At 41.5% G+C, this 23,114-nt stretch overlaps 3 protein-coding genes and 1 pseudogene across 4 annotated transcripts; 3 read left to right on the forward strand and 1 right to left on the reverse strand.

Moving 5' to 3' along the window:
- Window positions 1–3,275, forward strand: LOC116194857. Its single transcript, XM_031523762.1, has one exon. The coding sequence runs from the start codon at window positions 217–219 to the stop codon at window positions 1,960–1,962; it is 1,746 nt and encodes a 581-aa protein (XP_031379622.1). The 5' UTR covers window positions 1–216; the 3' UTR covers window positions 1,963–3,275.
- LOC116198282 lies at window positions 3,203–3,314 on the forward strand (annotated as a pseudogene).
- A 2,031-nt stretch (window positions 3,315–5,345) lies between these two features.
- LOC116195621 (serine/threonine protein phosphatase 2A 57 kDa regulatory subunit B' beta isoform-like) lies at window positions 5,346–8,734 on the forward strand. Its single transcript, XM_031524910.1, has 2 exons — window positions 5,346–6,943; window positions 8,123–8,734. The coding sequence occupies exons 1-2, from the start codon at window positions 5,771–5,773 to the stop codon at window positions 8,447–8,449; spliced, it is 1,500 nt and encodes a 499-aa protein (XP_031380770.1). The 5' UTR covers window positions 5,346–5,770; the 3' UTR covers window positions 8,450–8,734.
- Window positions 8,735–8,933: 199 nt separating this feature from the next.
- On the reverse strand, window positions 8,934–13,644 carry LOC116195622 (probable pectate lyase 12). Of its 2 annotated transcripts, none has more exons than XM_031524911.1 (5): window positions 12,702–13,644; window positions 11,386–11,852; window positions 10,468–10,910; window positions 9,796–10,004; window positions 8,934–9,191 (listed from the first exon to the last, which is right to left on the reverse strand). In XM_031524911.1, the coding sequence occupies exons 1-5, from the start codon at window positions 12,845–12,847 to the stop codon at window positions 9,038–9,040; spliced, it is 1,419 nt and encodes a 472-aa protein (XP_031380771.1). In that variant the 5' UTR covers window positions 12,848–13,644; the 3' UTR covers window positions 8,934–9,037. The 2 variants fall into 2 exon arrangements, with proteins under 2 accessions (XP_031380771.1, XP_031380773.1); XM_031524913.1 differs by lacking the exon at window positions 12,702–13,644 and adding an exon at window positions 11,969–12,102.
- Window positions 13,645–23,114: the final 9,470 nt, after the last annotated feature.

The following is a 23,114-nucleotide window of genomic DNA, read 5'->3' on the forward strand; positions in this document are numbered from 1 at the left end:
CGCATGTATAGCATGATCCAATTATACTAATCAATCCGACTATAACTCCTCTTGAACAGTAACAATAGACAGGCGAACGAACACAGATTCCTCCTTTGACCGAAAAATAGAAAACGCAGATTCCTCCAATCAGACAGGACAGATCTCCTTCCTCCCAGGCAATAATGTTTTGTATAATAAGGTTGGTTCCAAGTAAATTTTGTACCGCCCGGAAATATGAACTTAGCAATGCCAGAACTCGGCGTTTCGCATGGCGGCACCCGGGGATGCACCAAGAACCTCGTGGTTCGGGTTCTCGCGAGCCGGTGGTTCATGGTCTTCGCATCAATTTTGATCATGTCCGTCAACGGCACGCTCTACATGTTTGGTCTGTACTCGAATGACATAAAAACATCCATGGGCTACGACCAGTCCACCCTCAATCTGATAGGCTTCTTCAAGGATTTGGGCGGCAACTTAGGCATATCGGCTGGCCTCATCTACGAGGTCGTGCCGCCATGGGCCATTCTCTCCATCGGGGCTGTCATGAACTTCTCCAGTTACTTCCTCATCTGGCTATCTGTCACGGGCCGGATCGCGAAGCCCCGCGTGTGGCAGATGTGCCTGTACACATGTACTGGAGCGAACTCACTGTCGTTTTCGAATACAGCAGCTCTGGTGACAAGCGTGAAGAACTTCCCTCACAACAGAGGCATTGTGATCGGCCTCTTGAAGGGATTCATCGGTCTGAGCGGTGCCATCATCACGCAGCTCTACCACGCTCTCTATGGGGACGATTCGACAGCCCTTATACTGCTCATCGCCTATCTTCCTGCTATCGTATCGCTGGCATTCCTCCCCACAGTTAGGATCATAAAGTTCGTTGCGAGAAAGGAAGACGTAAAAGTATTCAGCGATTTCCTCTACATTTCGCTCGGGTTAGCCGGATTCCTCATGGCCATAATCGTTCTACAAAGTAAGCTACAATTTAGTAGATTGGAGTACATTGGTACTGCTGTGATTGTTCTTGTTCTGTCATTATGCGTTCCTCTATGTATTGTTATATACGAAGAAATCAAACTTGCTAAGCTCAGGAAAGCAATTGATAATCCATCTCGATGCGAACTACCGCCGGCAGCCCTCGAGCCACAGTCAGGCTGGTCTAGGGCCTTGACGTGCCCGAATCCGATATCTTGTGTAGCTGACATTCTCAAGCCGCCCGAAAGAGGTGAGGACTACTCCATACTTCAGGCCATCTTCAGCATCGACATGTTGATCATATTCATCGCGACAACTTGCGGGGTCGGGGGGATCCTGGCTGCCATCGATAACCTGGGTCAGATCGGCGAGTCAATGGGGTACCCCGCCCACAGCATGGCCGCGTTCGTCTCTCTAATAAGCATCTGGAATTACCTCGGGCGGGTGGCCGCTGGCTTCTCCTCAGAGATTCTGCTGGCAAAGTACAAGTTTCCCCGCCCGTTGATGCTAAGCATCGTCATCCTCTGCTCCTGCGCCGGGCATGTCCTCGTGGCATGCGCAGTCCCCGGGTCTCTCTACCCGAGCTCAATGATCATGGGCTTCTGCCTGGGCGCACAAGTGCCTCTAGTGAGCTCAATCATATCGGAGATCTTCGGGCTCAAGCATTACGCGACTCTGTACAATGTGGGAACGCTCTCGAGCCCCGTCGGGTCATACATTTTCAACGTGAAGGTGGCCGGGCTGCTGTATGACCAGGAAGCCGCGAAGCAGATGGAAGCTCTGGGGCTGAAGAGGAAGGCAGGGGAGGCGCTGAGGTGCAGGGGAGTGCAGTGCTACAGAACGGCTTTTGCGGTGCTTGCAGCTTCGACAATGTTTGGCTGTCTTGTCTCACTTGCTCTTGTCATTAGGACATGGAAGTTTTACAAAGGTGATGTCTATAAGAAGTTCACAGAGGAAACAACCGCAGCAGAAGATGTCCATGATGAGAAAACTGATGAAAAATGAACGACGGTTAGACTATCTTCTTAATAAATCTGATATGAAAATATGGACTTACGCCACCATCGAGGGAATAGAGCAGTCGGGGTTCGTGGGCTAGAAGGCATTAGAGGAGTGCTAGTGGGGCCCGAGGGGATCGAACACGACGGAGGCAAGAGACCTCGGGGGCTCGAGCGCCTTTGAGCCTTGAGCGCCTCGGAGCTAGGGAACCTCATGGGTTCATACGCCTCGAGCCCAGAGGCCTTGATTGGGTTTGAACCTATCGAGGCCAGAGGCCTCGGAGGGATCGAGCACCTCGAGGCTAGAGACCTCGGAGGAAAGTGGCCCCGGAGGTCCGAATGCCTCGTAGGCCCGATGGCCTCGAAGGGATCAACCACCTCAAGGGCCGTAAGGCTGTCGGTCCCCTTCAAAGGGTCGATGGGCTCGATGGTCCCAACCTTTAACCATATCGATTAGCTCGTTCCTCAAACCGAAACGTCCGCCCATATACAGCGTGTTTCCAAACCATTGATCATCAATGGATAACTAACATCCAATATGGACCTCAGGCCCCGTAAGGCCCATAAGGACTCACGCTGAAGGTAAGAAGTTGGCATGAGGGTCCATTCTTACATCCGAATGACGTAAGTTGGACGCGTATAAATAGAGAATTCACTCACTGATCATGGCAAGTACACATTCCCCGTGAAAAATTCTTATTGCCTTTGACATAAGTTTTCACTTGAGCGTTGGAGGAGGTTCTCCCGGGGTTCCACTAACGCTTGTTTTCGTAGAATCAGGTGTTAAATTAAACAGAGGGAAACGCGAGTGATTAGCAGGAGAACCCGTTGAAGATCTTGGGATTAGGGAACATCAAGAGAAAATCAAGTCGTGATAATTTTATTTCACATCAAAATCCATTCATCAAAATGATATTTAAAATCCTCACTCAAAAGAATTGATTATGAATTGATTTGATTTTATATTCCGACTTCAACTTGCTGCTTTTGTTCATCGTATATGGAGACCAAGAGCACTATGGGCGGCTGCGGTAGATTCGGAATAGAACTATTATGAAGTAGAGCCGGCTTTCCATCCTAGTTCACAAAATAGAAACGTTCACTTGCTAGCCATTTAAGTTCTTTTTTTTTTTTCCTGAATATTTATGTAGTATAGAACTATTATTGACATTTGACTGATTCGTAGCCGTCCATGCCGACTGCATAGAATGAACGCTATTTGGGCCCGTGAGATTGCTCCTTCGAGGAGCTACGTGATAAGCACAGAGCGAACTATTCTTTCGCCTTTTACTAAAGAATATCGTATGCTCGTCACATAAAGCAGTATACATCAATTTTTGAAGGGTGCGCGTCGCATAGAGCAGCAAACATCAACTAAACATCAATTTCAAAGGGACTTCGCTTAATAGCAGAGGGCCCTCAATCAGTCTGAAAAAATAATATCGAATTTGTTATGATTATTTATATTTGTTTTATTCAACACTTGGAATTATAAGCATTTTCGTATTCATGAATAAATATGTTCTTCCGATTTTAGTTTTTTTAATTTGAATAAATGCCATGTGCATCCTTTACAGCTTCATGAAATATCATGCGCACTCCATTCTTTTATAACGGAACAGTTATCACTCATATAATTGCTGATTTGGCAGTTGATGCAATGCCACTGCCACATATGCAACTGTGTTGACGTGTCACCCTTAGAGTATTTTTCAAAATAAAAAAAACAATTATTTTCTAATAAAAATAAGAAAATTTAAAAAATCTCGCAGAAATAGAGGTGCATATTGCAGGGGAGCTTCTGGGCGACCACTAGTGGTGCAAGCCCAAAAAACAAAAACAAAACAAAAAAAAAAAAAACCAAGATTCGGCCCGACCCGATCCGACAAAGTTCTCATCTTCCATTTGTTTTAGTGACCAAAGTTCAAAAATGGTTTAATTTCAATCTCCTTATAAAGTAATCCCAATGTTTTTTTTATAAGTAAAGTAATCCCATTGTTTAGTCGAAGGAAAATTAAATTTTGTATTTTATTGAATTATATACTCTTTTGATAAATTAATAACCTGGTGCGATGATTATGTTGGACATAAATAATCGTAATAATGATAATTAATCGACAAAAAGTCTCTGCCTCATGCTTATCTAAAGGTGGGCTAAATATTCAAACTTTGGACCAATTAACTGTTTTTCGTCATGTGGGTCCATCATGCTATCAAACAGAGTTGAAGATAATTTTTTTAAGAAGTTTAGGATAATTGAGAAATTTCATGGTGAAATTACTTTTTTTTTATTCAATCACTTGGGGCCAAGTATCTAATATAACGGTAAATTGTGCCATCACTTCGTGATAAGGCACCTTACCGGAGCAATGTCAACAGCTACTGAATCTAATGATCTTACTGACTATCTTGCTGCATTATTGCACAGTCGATCATTTAAATTTATTTCCAAATTTGCACTTCTCCTTATGAGAATAGCGATAGCAGACGATACGCAAAATGCCTTTTCGATTTTGGTTTTTTTTTTGGATGAATAAAATGGTTGGCATCAATTTCGTTAAGTTACAGTATAAGTAACAATCATGCTCCGTTTGTTTCCAAAGTCGTGATTTAAGATTTTAACTTTAACTTTAACTTAAAACACTACACAACAAAACACACATTTCAAAAGTCAAATTGGTGGGCCCCATATATTATTAAAATACAATCCCATTATAATTAATTATTTATACGTTCTATTCATTTCATATTTCAAAAGTCAAACTGATGGGCCCCATATATTTTTGTCTTCTTCTACAATCACAATCACAATTACAAATTCGTGACTTTAACTCCGAAAACAAACGCATTGTCAATATCCTTCCAACTCCTAAGCTGCTGATTCAGTTGATATCATGAGCGATGGTTGGGCAACAAACTGCAGATGAACATGGAACCTCGTATCGTCCCAGGAATCCGACATGCTCCCGGTATTTTCGCACTTTCCCAGCCAACACGGCGCCGGGCCCACCTCAGTGTGCTGTGAGGCGCATGCACCTGGGGCACACGGTGATCTGGAGCATGACACATCACCAATCGCCACTAGATTTTTTGTGGGGCCCTGCTCTTGCTGACGCTTCACTTCTCCGCCACGTGTTCAATTATCACTGTTAATACCTTTACGTCATAATATATATAATTTTTTCCCTTTTTCCTATGATTAATTATTAATATATAATAATAGAGAGGCGCGGGGGAGAAATAAATAAACAAAATTTCTAGGAAATCCTTTTAACCATAAATTAGTTTTCGTTTTTTTTGTTTTTATTTTTCAATTTCTTGCCCTTATCTTAAAATGAAAAAAAGAAATAGAAAATCCTCTCTCTCTCTTCTTTGCGTCACTTCCATTCTCTCACTCCCCCCCTCTCTCTCTCTCTCATCTTCCCCTTCTTTCTCTCTCTTCTTTGCGTCACTTCCATTCTCTCTCTCCCCCCTCTCTCTCTCTCCTCTGTCCTGTTTCTTCTGTACCGTCGTTGATTGCCGCAACCTCTTCCCGGTCAACTGCGGTGATCTGACTCAGATGACTCGCCGCTCCGATCCATCGACGGTACAATTCCTCTCGCGTTCCTCTCAGATCCGTTCCCTTGTGATTATGTTCTTATAAGCTCTGAATTGGGTAGCCCAGATGCTGGGTGATTGCTGAATCATAGGGTTTACGCTTCCGCTATTCCCGACCAATGATTCCTCGGGTTCTTTGATTGAATCCCCTAGCTCAACCGTCCCTGATCCGGGGCCTGATTGGCGGTTTCTTAGGGTTAGGGTTCGCTTTTTAGGAAATGTTCAAGAAGATCATAAAGGGTGGGAACCGGAAGCCCTCGAAGTCCGACCCGAATAGCACTTCCTTATATGGATATAGCCAGCCTGGGAATCGGAACTCGGGCTCGGCGTTGGCCCCAAATGTGGTCGTTAACCACGCCTCACGGGGAGGTGCAGGGGCCCCTACCCCGCCTGGTGGGGTTGCCGCTCCAGTTATGGCTCCACCTTCGGGCACCATCGAGCCCTTGCCCGCCTTCCGCGATGTGGCAGTTGCAGACCGACAAAATTTGTTCCTTCGGAAGCTGCAGATTTGTTGTTTCCAGTTTGATTTCACGGATACAATGAAGTCGGTTCGTGAGAAAGAAATAAAGAGGCAGGCCCTTATGGAGCTGGTTGAATATATACAGTCAGGGTCTGGAAAAATTACAGAGCATTGTCAAGAGGAGATGATAAGGATGATTGCGGTGAACATTTTCCGGTGCTTGCCGCCAGCTTCTCATGAAAATACAGGTCAGGAAAATGCCGAACCTGAAGAGGAGGATATGTATTTGGAGCCCTCCTGGCCCCATTTGCAGCTAGTTTATGAGCTGCTGTTGAGATATGTTGTTTCCTCGGATACTGATACGAAGGTTGCCAAAAGGTACATTGATCATTCCTTCGTGTTGAAGCTGCTTGAGTTGTTTGATTCTGAGGACCCGAGAGAGCGGGAGTATTTGAAAACGATTCTCCATCGTATATACGGGAAGTTCATGGTGCACCGCCCTTTTATAAGAAAGGCGATCAATAACATATTTTATCGGTTCATATATGAGACAGAGAGGCACAGCGGTATTGGTGAGCTTCTTGAGATTCTTGGGAGTATTATCAATGGTTTTGCACTTCCGATGAAGGAGGAGCACAAGTTATTCCTTGTTCGAGCCCTCATTCCTTTGCATAAACCGAAGCCGATAGCAGTGTATCATCAACAGCTGTCATACTGCATTACCCAATTCGTTGAGAAAGATTATAAGTTGGCTGACACAGTCATAAGGGGATTGATTAAATATTGGCCCGTGACGAATTGCCAGAAGGAAGTTCTCTTCCTTGGGGAACTAGAAGAAGTGCTCGAGGCAACGCAGGCTGCAGAGTTTCAGCGGTGCATGGTTCCCCTGTTCAGACAGATTGCTCGCTGCCTTAATAGCCCTCATTTTCAGGTATGTATTGGAGTATTGGCGTATGCATTGCTTCGTTATACAGAGCGGGTTACTTTATGTCAGTAATTTCTAATGTGTAACCTTGCTTGTTTTCTTATCCCTATCTTTATAGTTAGTTTAATACATTGAGGGACATATACGGGATGTGGTTGCACTAGGTTGTTGCGTACTTGATGTTGAACTGCTCTCTGAAGCTTTCCACCCTCAAAGCGGTCCAAGGATCATAACTCTGAGATTGCTCTTGTGCGACAATTGTCGACCATGTAAATATTCCTTTTCTTAGAAGAAAGACTGGGTAGTCCTTTTGCTAGGAGTCACCCCTTCAGATAACAGTTAATACTACTATTACTTGACAGAGGGAAGTAGAGGTGGGCTGCTAAGGCAGTGTTCGAGTTACTGCCTGTTTGATGCTCCCCTTGGTAGTTGGTTGCGGCTACAAATGTTTTTGTCCATTTACTTTGGCTCATTAACTCCGAGCAGATCATGTTGGGTATTCAGACCATGTTGGGGCCCTATACTGTTCCCTGTGTCTTTCGGTATTAAATGATAAATTATCGCCTTTACCTAGTTCAGTTTGTCGCAACAGCTAGTTAGTGTTAGATTCATCTGCCTCATTGCCCTTTCTTGAATTGTTTTGAGCAATGTTGGGAATTGAGTTTGAATGAATCTACAGTTGATTTTGTTTGAGTTAATTAGTAGCTCCCTACCGATTATCATCCCCGGTTGCTTATTTGTTGACCTTGTCCTTCCGGTGCTCATATTTTGTTCTATCATGCTGCCACCTCATATGAGATCAGGTATGCTTAGTACAAGGTGTTGCATTCAGGATGGCTTTCAAGATGCTCAAAACAGAGTACCCTTTCTTGGGGACATTTATTAAGTCTTTATATTTAAGAAAATCATGCTCCTGCTGTTACTGCTCTTCTAATATAGTCAGAACTTATCCTTCGATTCGCCTTTCTTCATTCCTTTTCATTGTTTTGGGAACAAAATTTGTCAGTTGATTATAGTAAACTCCAGTTCTTTCATCTTCTTGCTATTTATTTGGTGGGAGCACTATCTGAAGTCATCGCTTTTTAGCATTGTTGCTCAGTTAATCATTTTGTACATGAAATTGTTCTCAATTATGATCCCGAAGGCTGCTTCCAACATCTTTGCCTGGGGTTCCATGCATTTCAGGTCGCAGAGCGTTCCCTCTTCCTATGGAACAATGAGCACATCGTGAGCCTAATCGCCCAGAATCGTACCGTGATACTCCCAATCATATTCGAAGCTCTGGAGAGGAACATCGAGAGCCACTGGAACCCGGCGGTTCACGGGCTGACTGTCAATGTCCGGAAGATGTTCATGGAGATGGACACGGAGTTGTTCGAGGAGTGTCAGAGACAGTACGAAGAGAAACAGGCCAAGGCCAAGGAGGTAGAGGAGCAGCGGGAACTAACATGGAAGAGGCTTGCTGACGCAGCAGCACAGAGTGGAGGAGGAGACGACATGATCACTGTTTAAGAATAGATAGATTGGTGGAGAGGTGATACGGTTCATCTTTTCATCCCCTTCAATTTTTTTTTTTCTTTTCCCTTCTTTCGGTGTAATTCTTTTGTCTTTCCTCTGTTTGATACTCTCTCCCCCTTTTTGATTTTTCTTTCCCTCCTTTTTTTTTCCTCAATTAATTGAAGATATCAATCAGGTAAAAAAGGAAAGCAGCAAAGCCGATAAAATGTAATTTAAGGTGTATGGAATCTCTTAGTAATATATACTGCAGATTGAGAATCTCTGCTGGGATTGCGGATTTGCCACTGTTCCCTTCTATTCATGTTCATGGACAAACATTATCCGGCCGCGTCTGTTAAACTAAGTAGCGTTTTATTTCGTGTGATGTTCTTTGTTATTGCTAAGTTATTCACATTTCCTCACTTTGGTTCCTCTTTTACTGGAACATCGACATTGGTTATGATAGGTCAGATGGGAGTTCAAAACATGTGCACATATCTACAGTTGAAAACCGATCACCTTCTGTGATTTAAAAATCAGGAAACCGAACATTCCGCCAATTTAAGGCAGTTAAGGGGAAATTGTCCGAGTTAGGGTTTATTGTCACAACATTAAATTTGCTGTGTTAAGGTGGAAGAGTAACGAGCCAGACAAAGCTAATGAGAGGAAGAGGAGTTGGGTGGTTGTGGATGGCTTGACAGCAGCATGGTTCCCCTGAAACTTTGCCCTGGCGCTCCACGTACCGAGGTCGTTGTCCCTGCAGACATTATCCGAGCCAAGATCAGCATCCACATCGAGGCAAGGAAGCGTACAAGCAACACGGCCATGAACATAAGCCGAGTGAACATTACGCCGAACACGAATCACGAACCCTAGAAACTTGTCTGAGCAATAGTACGGTAGAGGGATTATTATATTTGCCAGCGTTGGGCCCGTTATGACTTTTGCATTTGGATTCCCTCTCCCCCATTTTACTCAACCCAATTGTGCCCTAAAATTTCAATGGACACTTGAGGCTGATGACGGGCAATGATTAAGGGACTAATGCTAATCGTAAAGGTCAAGCAAATCGCTGTTTCCATAAAGAAAAAGGTGACCTGCAGTGCCCCAAAGGATGAAAGAAAGAGAGAGGGAAAGCAAAAGTGAAGAAAAAAGAAAAATGAGTAAAGCAAATATAGAATAAACAAATATTTAAAAAAAAAAAAAAAAGATTTGTGATTTTTCTTTTTTCTTTTTTCTTTTTTTAGATGACAATAATCTGGAGCCGAATGCGTGCTCCGGCTAGTAATTTTGGATGACTGGCTCGTAGCGTATCGATGTATTCGGTGCTATAACTAAAAAGAGGGTGTCAAGAAGCAAACCTTCCGCCAACGCCAAGAGCACCAGCATGCCACGTGATGAGGTCAATGTAGGCAGCGGACTTGGGCTCGACGCTGTAGGCCTTCTCGTACTTGACCTCTAGGCCCTCTCCCGAGGCCACGAAGAAGGCACCGTTCACCATCATGTCGCCCTCTGACCTCCAGTTCCAGTCCCTCCAGTCGGCTTGATTCGTGTCCACCCGCTTTGTCACCTGCCCCATGCGCCATACAAGATAAAACTATTTAGACAAAACATTTTGCATCTTCAATGTCCATGGCTCTAGATTATGAACAAGCACTGATGATTAAATATATTTGGACTCAAAGTAATTAATAACAGAGCAATATTTTATCGAAGTGAAGTAATAAAGCATTGCATCTTTTCTTGTTGTTGTAAAAATAAACTAAAAAAAAGAGTTTTAGATTCCATTGTTCTCTCTTTGTTGACAAAATATAAGCTAACTGCTAACATAGGCTCCAAAACAGTCTAAGACAAGCCCTTTCATGTCTTCCACTGTCGTGTGCTTTGGGAGGTCCCCTCCTTGACAAAAGCACTTAATTTGCGGTGCTTAATTGCCTAATATTTTAATTTTAAAAAAATACTCGCAGCCCGCAATCATTGCATCAACGATCAATAGTTGTGATTGTAGAAATTGTAGGAAGACGAATGTTTACCTCCTTGGCATTATGGTTCGATGGGGCGATGTACCGGTTGCCCTGGCTGTTGATGGTGGGGTTGCCACTGCCCCCGATGGCGTACATCTCCCACTGGGTGAAGTCGTTGTTGACCACGTGGATGTACCCTAGGCGGCAGCGGGGCATCCTCTGCACAAGCTTCTCCCCGAAGTGGTTGAAGGCGATGGTGACTTGCATGCCTGAGTCAGGAAGGTAATCGTCGGAGTGTCCCAGCAGCATGACCTCATTATGGTGGGAGAAGAAGTTGTTGGAGATGGTGATTCCGGAGGACCCCATCACAGCGTCGATCAGGCCATCCTTGCACTTAGAGAGCGAGCAGTGGTCGATCCATATGTCATGGGAACCAAAGATGGAGATCCCATCACCATCTGATTTCGTCCGCCAGCCCCAGTGAGTCGGGCTCGACCGCACGTTAGCGTCCCCTGCAAGAACCAAGCAGGGAGCATAGTCGATTAGATGTGCCATAAACCTGAAGTCATGGAAGAAAGCTATAGAGCATGATATGGTAAAAGAACCATGTCTTCCATGAGATAACAACTTTTACTTTTACGCATGATTTCTTCTACCAAAAGCAATGATAAATCTCTTTGAATCTGCTGCAAAGACCCTTTACGCCACTTTCAGAGCTAGACTAGGACATTATTATTGGGGTTAAATTCGGTCCTAAGTAACGAAATTCTGAGAAGGAATTGCTAGATAACATGTTCTTCATGATGATTCCATTCCGTGATTTTTTTTATCATTTCTACACTCCAAGCTGGCTATAACCGGTGTTCGGTTTTCAGTTATAAGAGACGGGTATCCCAAATGACATACGAAGGGCTTGGAAACATGGACAAGAATAACCTTAATGGAGCATTACTAGGTGCAAAAACATAGGAAACAGATAAAAGTTACCTGATGGATAACAATCATGAACGTGAATGTTGTGAATGATCACATTGCTGATATACTGCAAGGTGATGCACCCGCCCCCAACAATGTGGACGTTTGCCCCGCGCCCATCCACGGTCTTGTAGCTATTGAAAATGAGCTCCTGGGACAGCCTTATCAGCATGTTCGTGGGGAACACAATCCACAGTGGCTCCTCCTGAATGACCGCGTACCGCAGCGTCCCAGGCCTCGGGTTCACAGCATCATTGTCCGATGAATCAGTAACAATGTAGATCTTCCCGTTCTTACCCCCAACTGCATACTGCCCGAACCCAATGGCACAGTCGGCGAGACGCTGGCGGTTGCTGGCCCAGTCGGGGTCGCACTTCCAACAGTCGTCGACGGGGTTGCCCGTCTGGCACGTGGCGGCCTCGTCATTCTGGGCGAACTCGAGCATCTGTCTCCTCCTTGCTAGAGCAGCATCCACCTTTCTGGATAAAACCCAAAAAAATGGAAATCCAGACAAAATTATTCAATGTCCTAGGAGTAGCACCGGTGGATACCGCGCTCGGGCTAATTACCATTAACAATTCAAGCGAGTATTCACCCAAAAAGAAGAATTCAAGCGGGACGACGTCTTTCTCGCGGACAGTGACAAAGGCTATGTATTGCTTTCAAAGTATGCAATATTAGTCTCACCACGCTGGACACTGATTTGGCAATATAAGGGAAAGATCGGTTCGGCCCAGTGGTTAATGTGCACCCAAGTTTGCACCGAGACCCAGGTTCGAATCCCCTTGGGACCACCGGAACGCCTTTGACATAATTATCCGCTCCATGTGCCGCCGGGGATTCACGGATTCCCGGGATTAGTCGGGCGAAACCCGGACACCCAGGGTTCACGGAGTCCAAAAAAAAAAAGGGAAAGATCCAACTAATGGCTGAACAAATAAATTATGGCTGAAGAAAAGTAGATATCAAAAGACTCAAAAGGTAAATGGAAGCCGTAAACAACTGCAAAGTTGAGGAGAGTAAAGCTTCTCATAACAGTGACATGAACATGTTCATGTTCAAGTTTATATGGTATACACAAAGAAATAACAAATGCTGCATAGAAAAGCTTCAATTTTTACCTCACCAGAAAAGAAAATATAACCAGAGAAACCATTGCTGAACGTTCAATGTCCTGAACTAACAAATGTAGGTGGAAGACAGCAGCTCCATGAACCGGCAATGTGGAACAAAATGCAGCAAACACAGCCCAACAGAGACCAAAAGACATGGGAGAGCAGACCACGATAATGTAGGAAAGACAAGAGAAATGGGAGCCGGGGGGGCACCTGTTAACTTCTTGGACGACAGACTCAGGATCTGTGTGCTGACCGGGGAGGGTGAGGTTCAGCATTGCTGTTCCCCCGCTGAGCGAAGACAGGCAGCAGCCCACGAGCGTCACCAGGACAATGCAGCTCGCCCTGTCGTGCCACATTGTCTTCCTGTGGGTCGAGGAAGAGAACAGAGACCAAATGCAGAGAGAGAGAGAGAGAGAGAGAGAGAGAGATGGTTTTAAGCTGAGACCCTTTTGACGTTTGAGTGTGATTAGCACTGATTTCACTGCAATTAGACGTGCATTTGGGAGATGATTAGGCGTGGGGGGTGGGGGTGTTGAGGGGTTAGTGGCTCAGTGAGAGTGAGTGAGAAGAGGAGGAAGCTCTTCTGCAGCAGAGTTTTCTCTCTGTATCTGTCTCTCACTGGTCAGTGCTCACTACTCACTAGTTAGTCCACTTACTGGACTGGTACTGTTGTTTGACAAGGTTTCCATTATCGTCTCTCCCCCACCACCGGTCTCCATTTATAATCATTGTAAAAGAAATAATTTAAAAAAAAAAATTGAAGTAAAGAGGTTGAGGTTCCCTCAGAGATTCAGTTAATGGAGGGTAAAGTGAGAGAAAGAGAGAGAGAGAGAGAGAGAGAGAGAGAGAGGAGAGGGGGCTGTTGTTTCTTCCAGTGCTGAGAATCTGGCTTTTCTCGAGGCAATGGTCTTGTGCTTTAGTATCTGCAGCCGCGGGGCTATGTGGTCGTTTTGCTAAAAGCATGAGGGAAGCTAGGTCAATTGAAAGGCTAGCGTAGTGCTCCGACTGATTCTCGAGAAAGCAACTCGAAACTTCCGAGATATGCACATTGTAAGTGTGCCACCGCAGTATCAACGCTCCAGGGTCGAGATATATCTGAGGTGCTCAATTTGATGGGAATGAAATGCAGGATGGGTCCAGCAAGCAAGCATTACCCGGAATCACTTGGCGTAAAAACATCATAACAGGAGTCACGAGAATGAATAACCTCGGACAAGATTGCTATCGCTGCAATGTGATTGGGTCGGAGCGCCGAATATTAACCTGTGCTGGAACCACACTTTCCTAGCTATCAGTCCATGGAGGAGTGAGCGAAGGTCTCGGCATTGATGAGGTGTCAGCAGGTGGTTGGACTGTTGCATTGAAAATCGGGAGGGGAGAAGGTAAAGAAGTAAAAAGACAAATCATCCTGACTTGGATGAAACATGAAATTTCGCATTCGAATGTAAAAATTTATATTAGAAAAGCTTTATTCTTAATGACTCGATTTAACTTGATTGGATTAATCCGGATTCAATTATGGAGGTCCACCCCCGAAAAAGAACGAAAAAGACATGCCGTGCCAGAATATTTGCAGAAGATCTTTGACTTTTTTGGGACCAAAGCCCGGTGAGGAACCGTTTCGGTTCTGTCTGGTTCGTTTCATTGCAGGCAACACCTGAGATGAGCGCATGGGACAGGGAAGCAACAGTCAACAACAGTTGTCCTGTCTTCTCTTCCCTCTTCTCAAAGCAATCCCCCCCTCCCTGCAAATTGAGCTTAAATAAATTAGCAAAAACAGGGCTAGAGCTCAGATCGAGGAAAAATGTGTTCACAACTACGTACTCTTGGGATTGGTTCGACGGGGCAGATTGGTTAAGACGGATTCAATTAGTCTGAAGTCTGAAGTATGGTTTGTTTCGAGTTTATCGAATATTGAATTTCGAATTTTTATTTGTTATTATAACTGCCGAACAACGACATGTTTGGTTTGTCATCGAGAACGTTTATGGGAGCCCAAAGTGTCAAAACATGAAAAAAAAAAAAAAAGGAAGGAATCAGGATCGGGCTGGGCTTTATATTTGATTCACTTGCCGGAGGTTCAGTGTCGATGAAGTCATTTTATTGACTATGACGATGGATTTATGATCTGATTTTCCGATCAAATGTCACATATGACTGGTTCCAGCCAGTTGTGGTCACGCCTGCCCCGGCTAGGCTGAACTCAACCACGTCATCCGATTCCCTGGCTAGGGGTTCTCACTAGAGATGGCATATTACACGACTTCGATCTCCTCTAGAGTTTAGGTGACTTGATCTTATATCAATGCAAGCTGCAACTTGATCCTGGCTAAAATTTCCCTTAAATCTCATACGATTCAATAAAACAAACTGTATTCGTTTTATGCTCTTAATTTCTTCGAAGAAAATCTAATTATATATGCCAAACTAATATGTAAATTTACGTCTATGTATTTTACATTTTAGGCTGCCACCTTAAAAATTGTTTGCTCACCGAATGTGATTTCATTGTCATCTGCATGCTGAACTCCGCAGACCTCGAATGGGGCCGAACTGCGCCACAAACTTTCCTCATTACTAATTAAACTCCTACCATTTGTTGTTGTCTTTGTATTTTAGTTCATCTATTTCTCTCATTTCCGTCATACCAAATGAACCATGTGACATTTCATCAAAAGGACTGATAACTCGACCTAAATTCATAAGGAACGAAATTCTGCTATAATACAAGAATTCGATCTCCATACATGATTGCAAAGAGAATATATATACATGTACTTTTATATTTAAAGGATCTCGAGATTCTTCTTTGCTAAAAAGTGAAAGATTATGCTGTTAAAAATCCATGTTGTGAGCTAAATAAACCTTCTCATTGCAAAATTAAATTAATGGATACCGTCTTTTGCCAATCTAAAATATCTAACTGCAGCGAACCGCTTTCATATTTATACCTTTCCTCCTCAACATGCAAAGCAGGCAATCGGCCTGCCATCACGTACTGCTCCCTCTGCCTTTTAAATGGGGCCCTCTCAGTTGCAAAAATTTCAAAATAAGTCCCACAATTATTTTAATGAGAAAAACTTGGTCCTTTGAGCTCCAAAGAACAGACAATGAGATTCTCATTCTCCTGAGATTATTTTAAGCTTGTCGCATTAATTATTGAGCTTAGGAGGCGCAAGGAGAGATGAACGTCCAAACGAGTCCATAAATATTCTAGGTGGATTCTTCTAACATAAGACCTTATCACGATAATACATTCGGTACTTTCAGTTCCAATGTCTTATACTTCAGTTCAAACATTTAGTTATTTTAGTACTCGTAATTAATACAAGTATTTATTGTTCTTACTTTCAGTTCGGGTATTTAGTACTTTAGTTTGAGTGTTTAGTATCATGTACAAGTTCATAGAAATCAATAAACGTACTAAACACTTGAACTAAAATACTAAATAATTAAACTGAAGTATCAAATGTGTCGCTCTAACGATAAGTCATGTTTAGAATTTCCTATATAATCTAGTGGATCAAAGAGCTTACTTATATTCAAACTCCCTTCCAGTTTATAATATGATGGCTAATTTGATTTATTATTACATGACATTCGTCACCGTGACTTAAAAAGAAAATGTTCCTTATCCCTATAAAAAAGAGAGAAAGAAAGGAGATGTTTCAAATTCAATTCTAGCTAGTCGACAAAGTTTTAGCTATATTCCCTCAATATGACCAATCAATTCTAAAAATTTTGAAATTGGACTGGAAGATGAAAATACTATGAAAGGGGGCGATTAAAAGTTAGTTTTGTTAGAACCATGATATCCGAAGTTTTGTTTGGGGGAGAGAAGTCAACAATACTGTGGACAAAGGAAGAAAATTACGATTTGTGTAATGATTGATTGAAGTTATAGTATATACATAGTGATCGATGATCGATCAAGTTTTTGAATCTTGAGCCGGACCATCACTAGAGCTTATCAGCTGCATCACATCCGCGTGGTCTATCCATTTCTCCTGTATCGGGTTGAGCTCGAGATTAATAATATCAAGAGACTCCGGAATATTTGGATGAAGACACCCGTAGCTCGAGGACTGTTTCTCCATCCGACTGTTGGCTCTTTGTCAGTCCGTGAGATCATAAAATTTTCCATGAATCAATTTATGTTTGCTATTTGCAATATGCATTTTTTTCCCCGATAGTACTATATGACATTATAAGAAGCAATGGAGGGATATTCCAAAGCAAACTACATCAATGAAGAAAAAAAAGAAAGGCAAAAAATGGTAGGACCACAAAGCACAGTGTAATGAGCCCTGATGTGTCAACCTCCACCTCTTATCGTGTACAAAGATTCTCCGTGAAGATGGAGATGAATATCCTCAATTTATTAAATCCTTGCAATCTCAGTCATCTAAAGCAGATTTCTCCAAAAAAAAAAATTCACGATAGAACAAAATAGAACTGACATTGAGTAGTATCCTGCGCAATGTGCAGTGTATTAATTACTCCGATGCTAGGGCAATTTTTTAAATAATCAAAACTTAGAGGTCCTTTATTTTCCTTTTAAACAAGATTTTGAATTTAATTTTATGAATAAACAAAACTCACATTTTGAGAGTTTTATTTTTTAGCGAGTCGATTCGGTTTAAACTGAATTAGACTAAACTCATTGGAGTCATTGGACTAGTATATATATATATGAGCTACTTCAGGAGTATACTAATGTGCAAGTATTGTTGTGAAAGATAGTATTCATGCAAATACAGATTTGGTTATTGAAAGTATAAATCTTCTTTTTTTGGCCATACATGTAACATTTTTTTGAGGATTTTTCCTACAACACGAGACAGCAGCATTCCATCTTGTGGGGGGTTGTGTTTTTCTCCAAGAAGACGCAGTCATCAAAGCACCATTACAGTAATTTAAACCTCTTTTTTTTCCCCTGAATGGAAACGTTATATTAGTTTACAATTAGACTCACCAGCACACCACCAACATGATAGTCTAATGGTTAAACATCAAGCGCTTCACTTGAATATCGCGAGTTCGAACCTCACTGAGGAAGTAAAACTCGTCACTATGTGGGTGTATTATGGGATGGCGATGGCCGACCCATAATACTTGATCCAGTGAGTCTTGAACTTAATTCACCAATGTGTTGGTGGACCTGCAGTGATCAAGTTGAGCAAAAATCTCAACGAGCTATGACGAAAGTAACATTCCGTGACGGTTAGATTTCTTTAGTTGGGACAGTTACAGCGGATTAATAATCCGACTTATCCTTTTATTCAGAAAAAAAAAAAAAAGACCCGCCCGCACTTGCATTGCCCGGATATTAGAAAAATACCGATTAAATGGTACAGAACATTATCCATTTTTGGGGCCCAATGAAGACCTTTTCGTGTCTTTTCACGATTCCAAGTCTTTATTCATAATTTTATATGCACATAAAATAACGGAAATTCTATGGCATGGCGAGAACGAGAACATAAAGAAAAATAAATAAAGAATAGGAGAAAAAGTAAAATAAAATAAATGGGGGCACTGTGAGAGACTGTGGGTGTAGTGCAATATTATACAAGATCTTTTCAGCTCAGTTAATGCCGGAACTTGGGGCCGAGAAGAGACACAGGAGGCAAAATGTTTCTGTGAGAAATTAGGTTCGAATCCCCATAGCCATAAAACTTTATTCCTTCACTTATTTGCTATTTAATTACCTTCGCGCATGCGCACATGCAATGTATCTTTCTCATAAATGGGTATTTTTTTTCGATTATAAGGAAATAAAGTGAAATAAATAGTAACTAAATGTCCGTTGGTGAAAATCAAACTTTCATGATCTTTTAATTTTAAATCGTCGTCGTGTATCACTGCATTAAAATCTCATCGTTAGTTCTTGAAAATGTTTAAAGTCACCTGGAGAGAGAGTATTAAGGGCTCTTTGTCAATCTTTGCAATTTTTTATTTAGCATTTAATGGAACTAGATAGACATCGGTCTAAACATCTCACTGCATGGTGTGAACAAGTATTAACAATACTAGACAAGTGTACGGGATTTTGATAGAGAAATGTGGTGCTTATAAACGTTTAATTTGCAAAGTTAATTAGGCGACAAATAATTACCAAAAAAAATGAATGAATGAATATATAAACTTCTTTAAATTAAAGTTTTAGGGGTGACTACTCTCTAACTTCCTTCTAACTCCATCCTAATACGAGCAAACAAGTAAATGAGTAATAACCACATCTACTGTCAATGAAGAAGTTTTGTTATATTCTTTTCTCGGATATATTTCAAGACCTCTTTTTGTCTCTTTTTGTATGCTTATGAGATGTAACTCAGTTAGTCATACTAGCATTCCAAGCACTAAATTTAGGGTTCAAGTCCCCTGGCGATAGTAGTTTTCTAACTATAGACTGGAACAAATAACGGGTTGAGGTTCATATGTTACGCCATATTGGAGTTACTAGGCCGATCACCTCTAACCCTTTTGTTCATTTAGACCCAAAAAAAAAAAAGTTTACTCTTTATTTACCTCTCACAAACATAACAATTCCATTTCTCTGTCGACATCGTAGATTTTCACTTGCACCGAGGCCCAATCCAGCATATGTTTAGCTTTCAAGAAACGGGGCCTCCTTCGCGATAAAGAGACCACATCGAACATGGGCCCCGTCGAACGTCATGTCAATGCATGTATTCCTACTGCTGGCTCCGATTTACCGATTTACAGATCAACCTGAAAGTCTTACGAATTTTAGTGACTAAATGGATCCTCTTTTTTTTTTTTTTTTTTACAAGAAAGGCCTATAGACCTAGTAAAATAAATTAAAAAATTTAATATTAGATAAAGAAATACGAGTAATCTCACATAGTAATTATCAAATCCAAAAATTCTTGATTAACAAGCGAATGTCTCTTAACGGAGGAAAAAAAAGAGAATTTTATACTTGTATTTGAATTTGCGACAGATATAAATGTAAAGGAATTGATAAATGCCACTTATACTTCTGGACTTTTGTCCAGAATATCAAAAAAAAGTGATTCAAATCCTACATAAAATGGATCGTCTTAGATCAACCTCAAATACGCTCGTCGATCAAATATTAAGCACTGCCGTAGAATCAATTTTGCATCCTATTGTTCATCCTATCCGCTCAGCAGTTCCCCAAAGGACCCATACGTAGTTCTTACATTGGGTTAGTGGGTTATTTGTGCCCGTTCTGTTCAATGAATAATGGGCCTCTCTCAGTCAGGACTCTTTTTTTTTTTTTTTTGAAACAACCTACGCCATGTGCGTTGTGCATTAATATAAAAATTCGGCTGCGTTTGGATTGAGAGTTTGATTTTAGAATCATAATTTTAATTTTAACTCTACCCACTACATAACAAAAACACACGTTTCCAAGTCAAATTTATAATATCATCTCATTTGTTATTTTCCACAATCAAAATTAAAATCAAAATCAAAATTACTTTAATTTTGAAACCAAACACACTAATATTTAATAAAGGTATACGGATAGTCCCACTAGATATTAAATTTGAGATTTTTTAATCACCATGTGAGAGATGCATCATTACATTATATCGGGACTTTGCTTTTGATTCACGAAAAAGGAGGCCGGACGATGGGTCCAAGAACATTTCAACTCTGTGACCCAATTATCAAAACCTGGGAGACTGGAATACATTTGCTCGAACAACATCGACAATTTGCAAAGATTTCTTGAATATCGGAGCATTCCTTTCCTCCCAAATTTAGTATACGGTAATTTTTCCAAACAAGTTTCACGATGACTGCCTACAACCTCTGATTCCTTTTTCACGCGTGCGCGAACGATATCGGCTAATTCCTGATCCCATGTGTTCCATCCCTGGATCCCAGTGATACGAAAAATTCACACCAAGAACATTCTTCCACAAAAATACTAGCATTTTCATGCACATTATAGAGGTTAGCGAGACGTCGTCCAGCGTGTATAAGGTTGTAACAGCTCCAGCAAAACTGATACGTACTTAATCATTAGTTTAAAGATCCAATCACATGGATAGAGATTTAGATCTATTTTCTGATTTTATGATGGGCGAACGTACATGAAAGTGATCTCTCGATACCGTCCCCTTAGAGAATTATGGGTATATATGTTTATATTCATTGAGAAACCGCCACAGCACATGAGTATGTATTGAATGGAGCTCTTTGGGTTTGGGGGACCGCAGAATCTTAGGCTGGACCGAGCACAATCTATAGATAAAGACAGCACGCTCGGAGCGTGCAGGGGTACTTTATCCCGGTGTCCCGTACATGTATATTTACACACATATATATCAGTATAAAATTACGTGTAGACAATACATTCGATAGGCAAATCTTGTTATTGAACCTTAAACAATCATAACCTGAAAAAAAGTGAATAAAGTATAGTACAGCAGCTCACATCCGCACTTAAAAATCAAATTATTTCAGGTTATATATTTTATATATCGAATTACGTATTTCCCTTCATCTAATTTATAGTACGAATAGTTTTCGAATCTCCCCATAAATTGAAAAAGATAATCATAAACTTGACGCTCATACCATTATAATTTCAGGCTAGAACATGTTGCAACTAGACTTCACATGCACACATGCCATTGCCACGATGAAACTTTCACCACTTCAAGAAGGAAATTTGATCAATCAGGTATATGCTACATACATAACATGTTATCCATCCCAAGAGGACGGCGACAGATGAGAAGGAACTAGCTAGACGGAAGAAGACGTCATGAGGTTCTTGATGCTTCCATTAGGGCATGCACCGTACGTAATACGTAGCCGCATACTCGTGAACCAAACAATGACCGTTCTCTCTATTCACGGTGCAGCCTTTTCTTTATTATCAGTTTTATTTATTTGGTTGACAGCAACCGCGGCAGCAAAAAATTACTATTAATTTTTAAACACATGGAAGAAAAAGATTGCCCCTCGTTCCAATGGTGTTGCTATCTCCGTAATTTAATTCTGAAATACCCTTCGTAATAATCTCTAAGACACGTGGCTTTTTTTGTCATCTTTTATTAATGATATTGCCATGAGTTATGAAAAAAAAACAAAACGAAAGAAAAGATACAAATGAAAGAAGGGCAAATGTAAGGACAAAAATCTCTATCGAAGTATCTAGCCGAAAGTAGGGAAGAAAATTTGGGATTGAAAACGTGAAAGCTTCACTTTCACGGTGCTTTGCCGCTTCTCACTTAATACAGGATACTCTCGTATCCTCCCATAATTTACATTTGTTTCCTTATACATAACATTGTATTGTGGGATTGTTAGGTGGCTAGGATTAATTACTTGTATCATTTGGCTTACTTTCCTTGTATTCCTCAAGCTCATGATTATATGTACAGAGTCACCGTATCAATAAGATTTAACACAAATTATTAACAGAAATATTAGTGTTTTACATGGTATCAGAGTAAAATTTGCTTGAGGAATACAAGGAGAGTAAGCTAAATGATACAAGTAATTAATCCTAATTAATCCAGCCGCCTAACAATCCCATAATATAATGCTATGTACAAGGAAACAAATGTAAATTATGGGAGGATACGAGAGTATCCTGTAATATCACTCTTTAATAATCCAAAGGAATCTCTATTTTGCAGCGGTATGGAAGTAATTACCCCGAATTATCAGATTTTCTTCATTCACCGAGCGTGCGCAGTGCTGTAGTTGGTAAATTACATGATCAATGGAGCGTGAATGTTACCTCTGATAGACAGAATCGAAACTCACTCGGAGTATTTTGTTATCGAGAAAAAACCAAAATTAACTTCAATTGACAGATTGAATTCCCACATATTCCATGTGCGGAAACCGAATTATCATGGTAAATTTAATATGCTTACAGATATAATAATATTGTGAAGTTCATGAGAAAAAATAGTTTCGACCAATATATGATATTGGCGTGGGGGTGTCGGGGAGAACGAGAATTCGAAAAAGATATATGATTTACAAATTTTTTTCAAATATAAAAATTTTAGGAGAGACAGACACTGCTATCGGTAACCCTCTCGATCCATCTTCGGTGGAGTAGAGTATCGGGGCCTGCTGCGATACGTGGGACGAGAGGTGGAGACCCATCGCTCTCTTTGGTCGGCGTTGAAGGCCACCTTCAAGTCCATGACCTCCACTACTTCATCTGTCCATGGTCCCCCCATCCCATCAATACCAACATATGCACTACATATTTCCCTGAGGATAAAACTTTTTATGTACGTGGTGCCAACTCCAGCGGGCCTATGCGCACACACAGAGCATAGGCAATACACATACACGTGAAAGTCGATTTAGTGATCTAATGGGCGACCTGAGAAAAATAACACGACCCGCAAGTTAACAACGAACACAATAAATAAAAATATGAGAATGAGAATGTGATTACTGATTAGACCTCATGCTCGAGAATGGCGTGTCATGTAGAATGCTGGGTCTCAACTTTTTCAGTCGGTGGATCCGATGGGGAGGTACCGATCGAAAAAAGTTAATTTTACGAGTAATTTTCCATGTGATGGTATCATGGCAGTTAGAGGCAAAGTCTGGAGAATTGAACTTTAAGCTGTTGAAAAGATCATG

The sequence above is a fragment of the Punica granatum genome, chromosome 2 (assembly GCF_007655135.1).
Source record: "Punica granatum isolate Tunisia-2019 chromosome 2, ASM765513v2, whole genome shotgun sequence".
Lineage (NCBI taxonomy): Eukaryota > Viridiplantae > Streptophyta > Magnoliopsida > Myrtales > Lythraceae > Punica > Punica granatum.

What these genes read in the sequence shown, in the direction of transcription:
- LOC116194857 (XM_031523762.1), top strand. Translation starts at nt 217, where the DNA reads ATGAACTTAGCAATGCCAGAACTCGGCGTTTCGCATGGCGGCACCCGG.
- LOC116195621 (XM_031524910.1), top strand. Translation starts at nt 5,771, where the DNA reads ATGTTCAAGAAGATCATAAAGGGTGGGAACCGGAAGCCCTCGAAGTCC. An exon ending in TTAATAGCCCTCATTTTCAG is followed by an intron (nt 6,944 to 8,122) that starts GTATGTATTGGA and finishes CATGCATTTCAG; the next exon opens with GTCGCAGAGCGTTCCCTCTT.
- LOC116195622 (XM_031524911.1), bottom strand. Translation starts at nt 12,847, where the DNA reads ATGTGGCACGACAGGGCGAGCTGCATTGTCCTGGTGACGCTCGTGGGC. An exon ending in CGAACCATAATGCCAAGGAG is followed by an intron (nt 10,005 to 10,467) that starts GTAAACATTCGT and finishes CGCATGGGGCAG; the next exon opens with GTGACAAAGCGGGTGGACAC. An exon ending in GCTCTTGGCGTTGGCGGAAG is followed by an intron (nt 9,192 to 9,795) that starts GTTTGCTTCTTG and finishes TAATGTCTGCAG; the next exon opens with GGACAACGACCTCGGTACGT.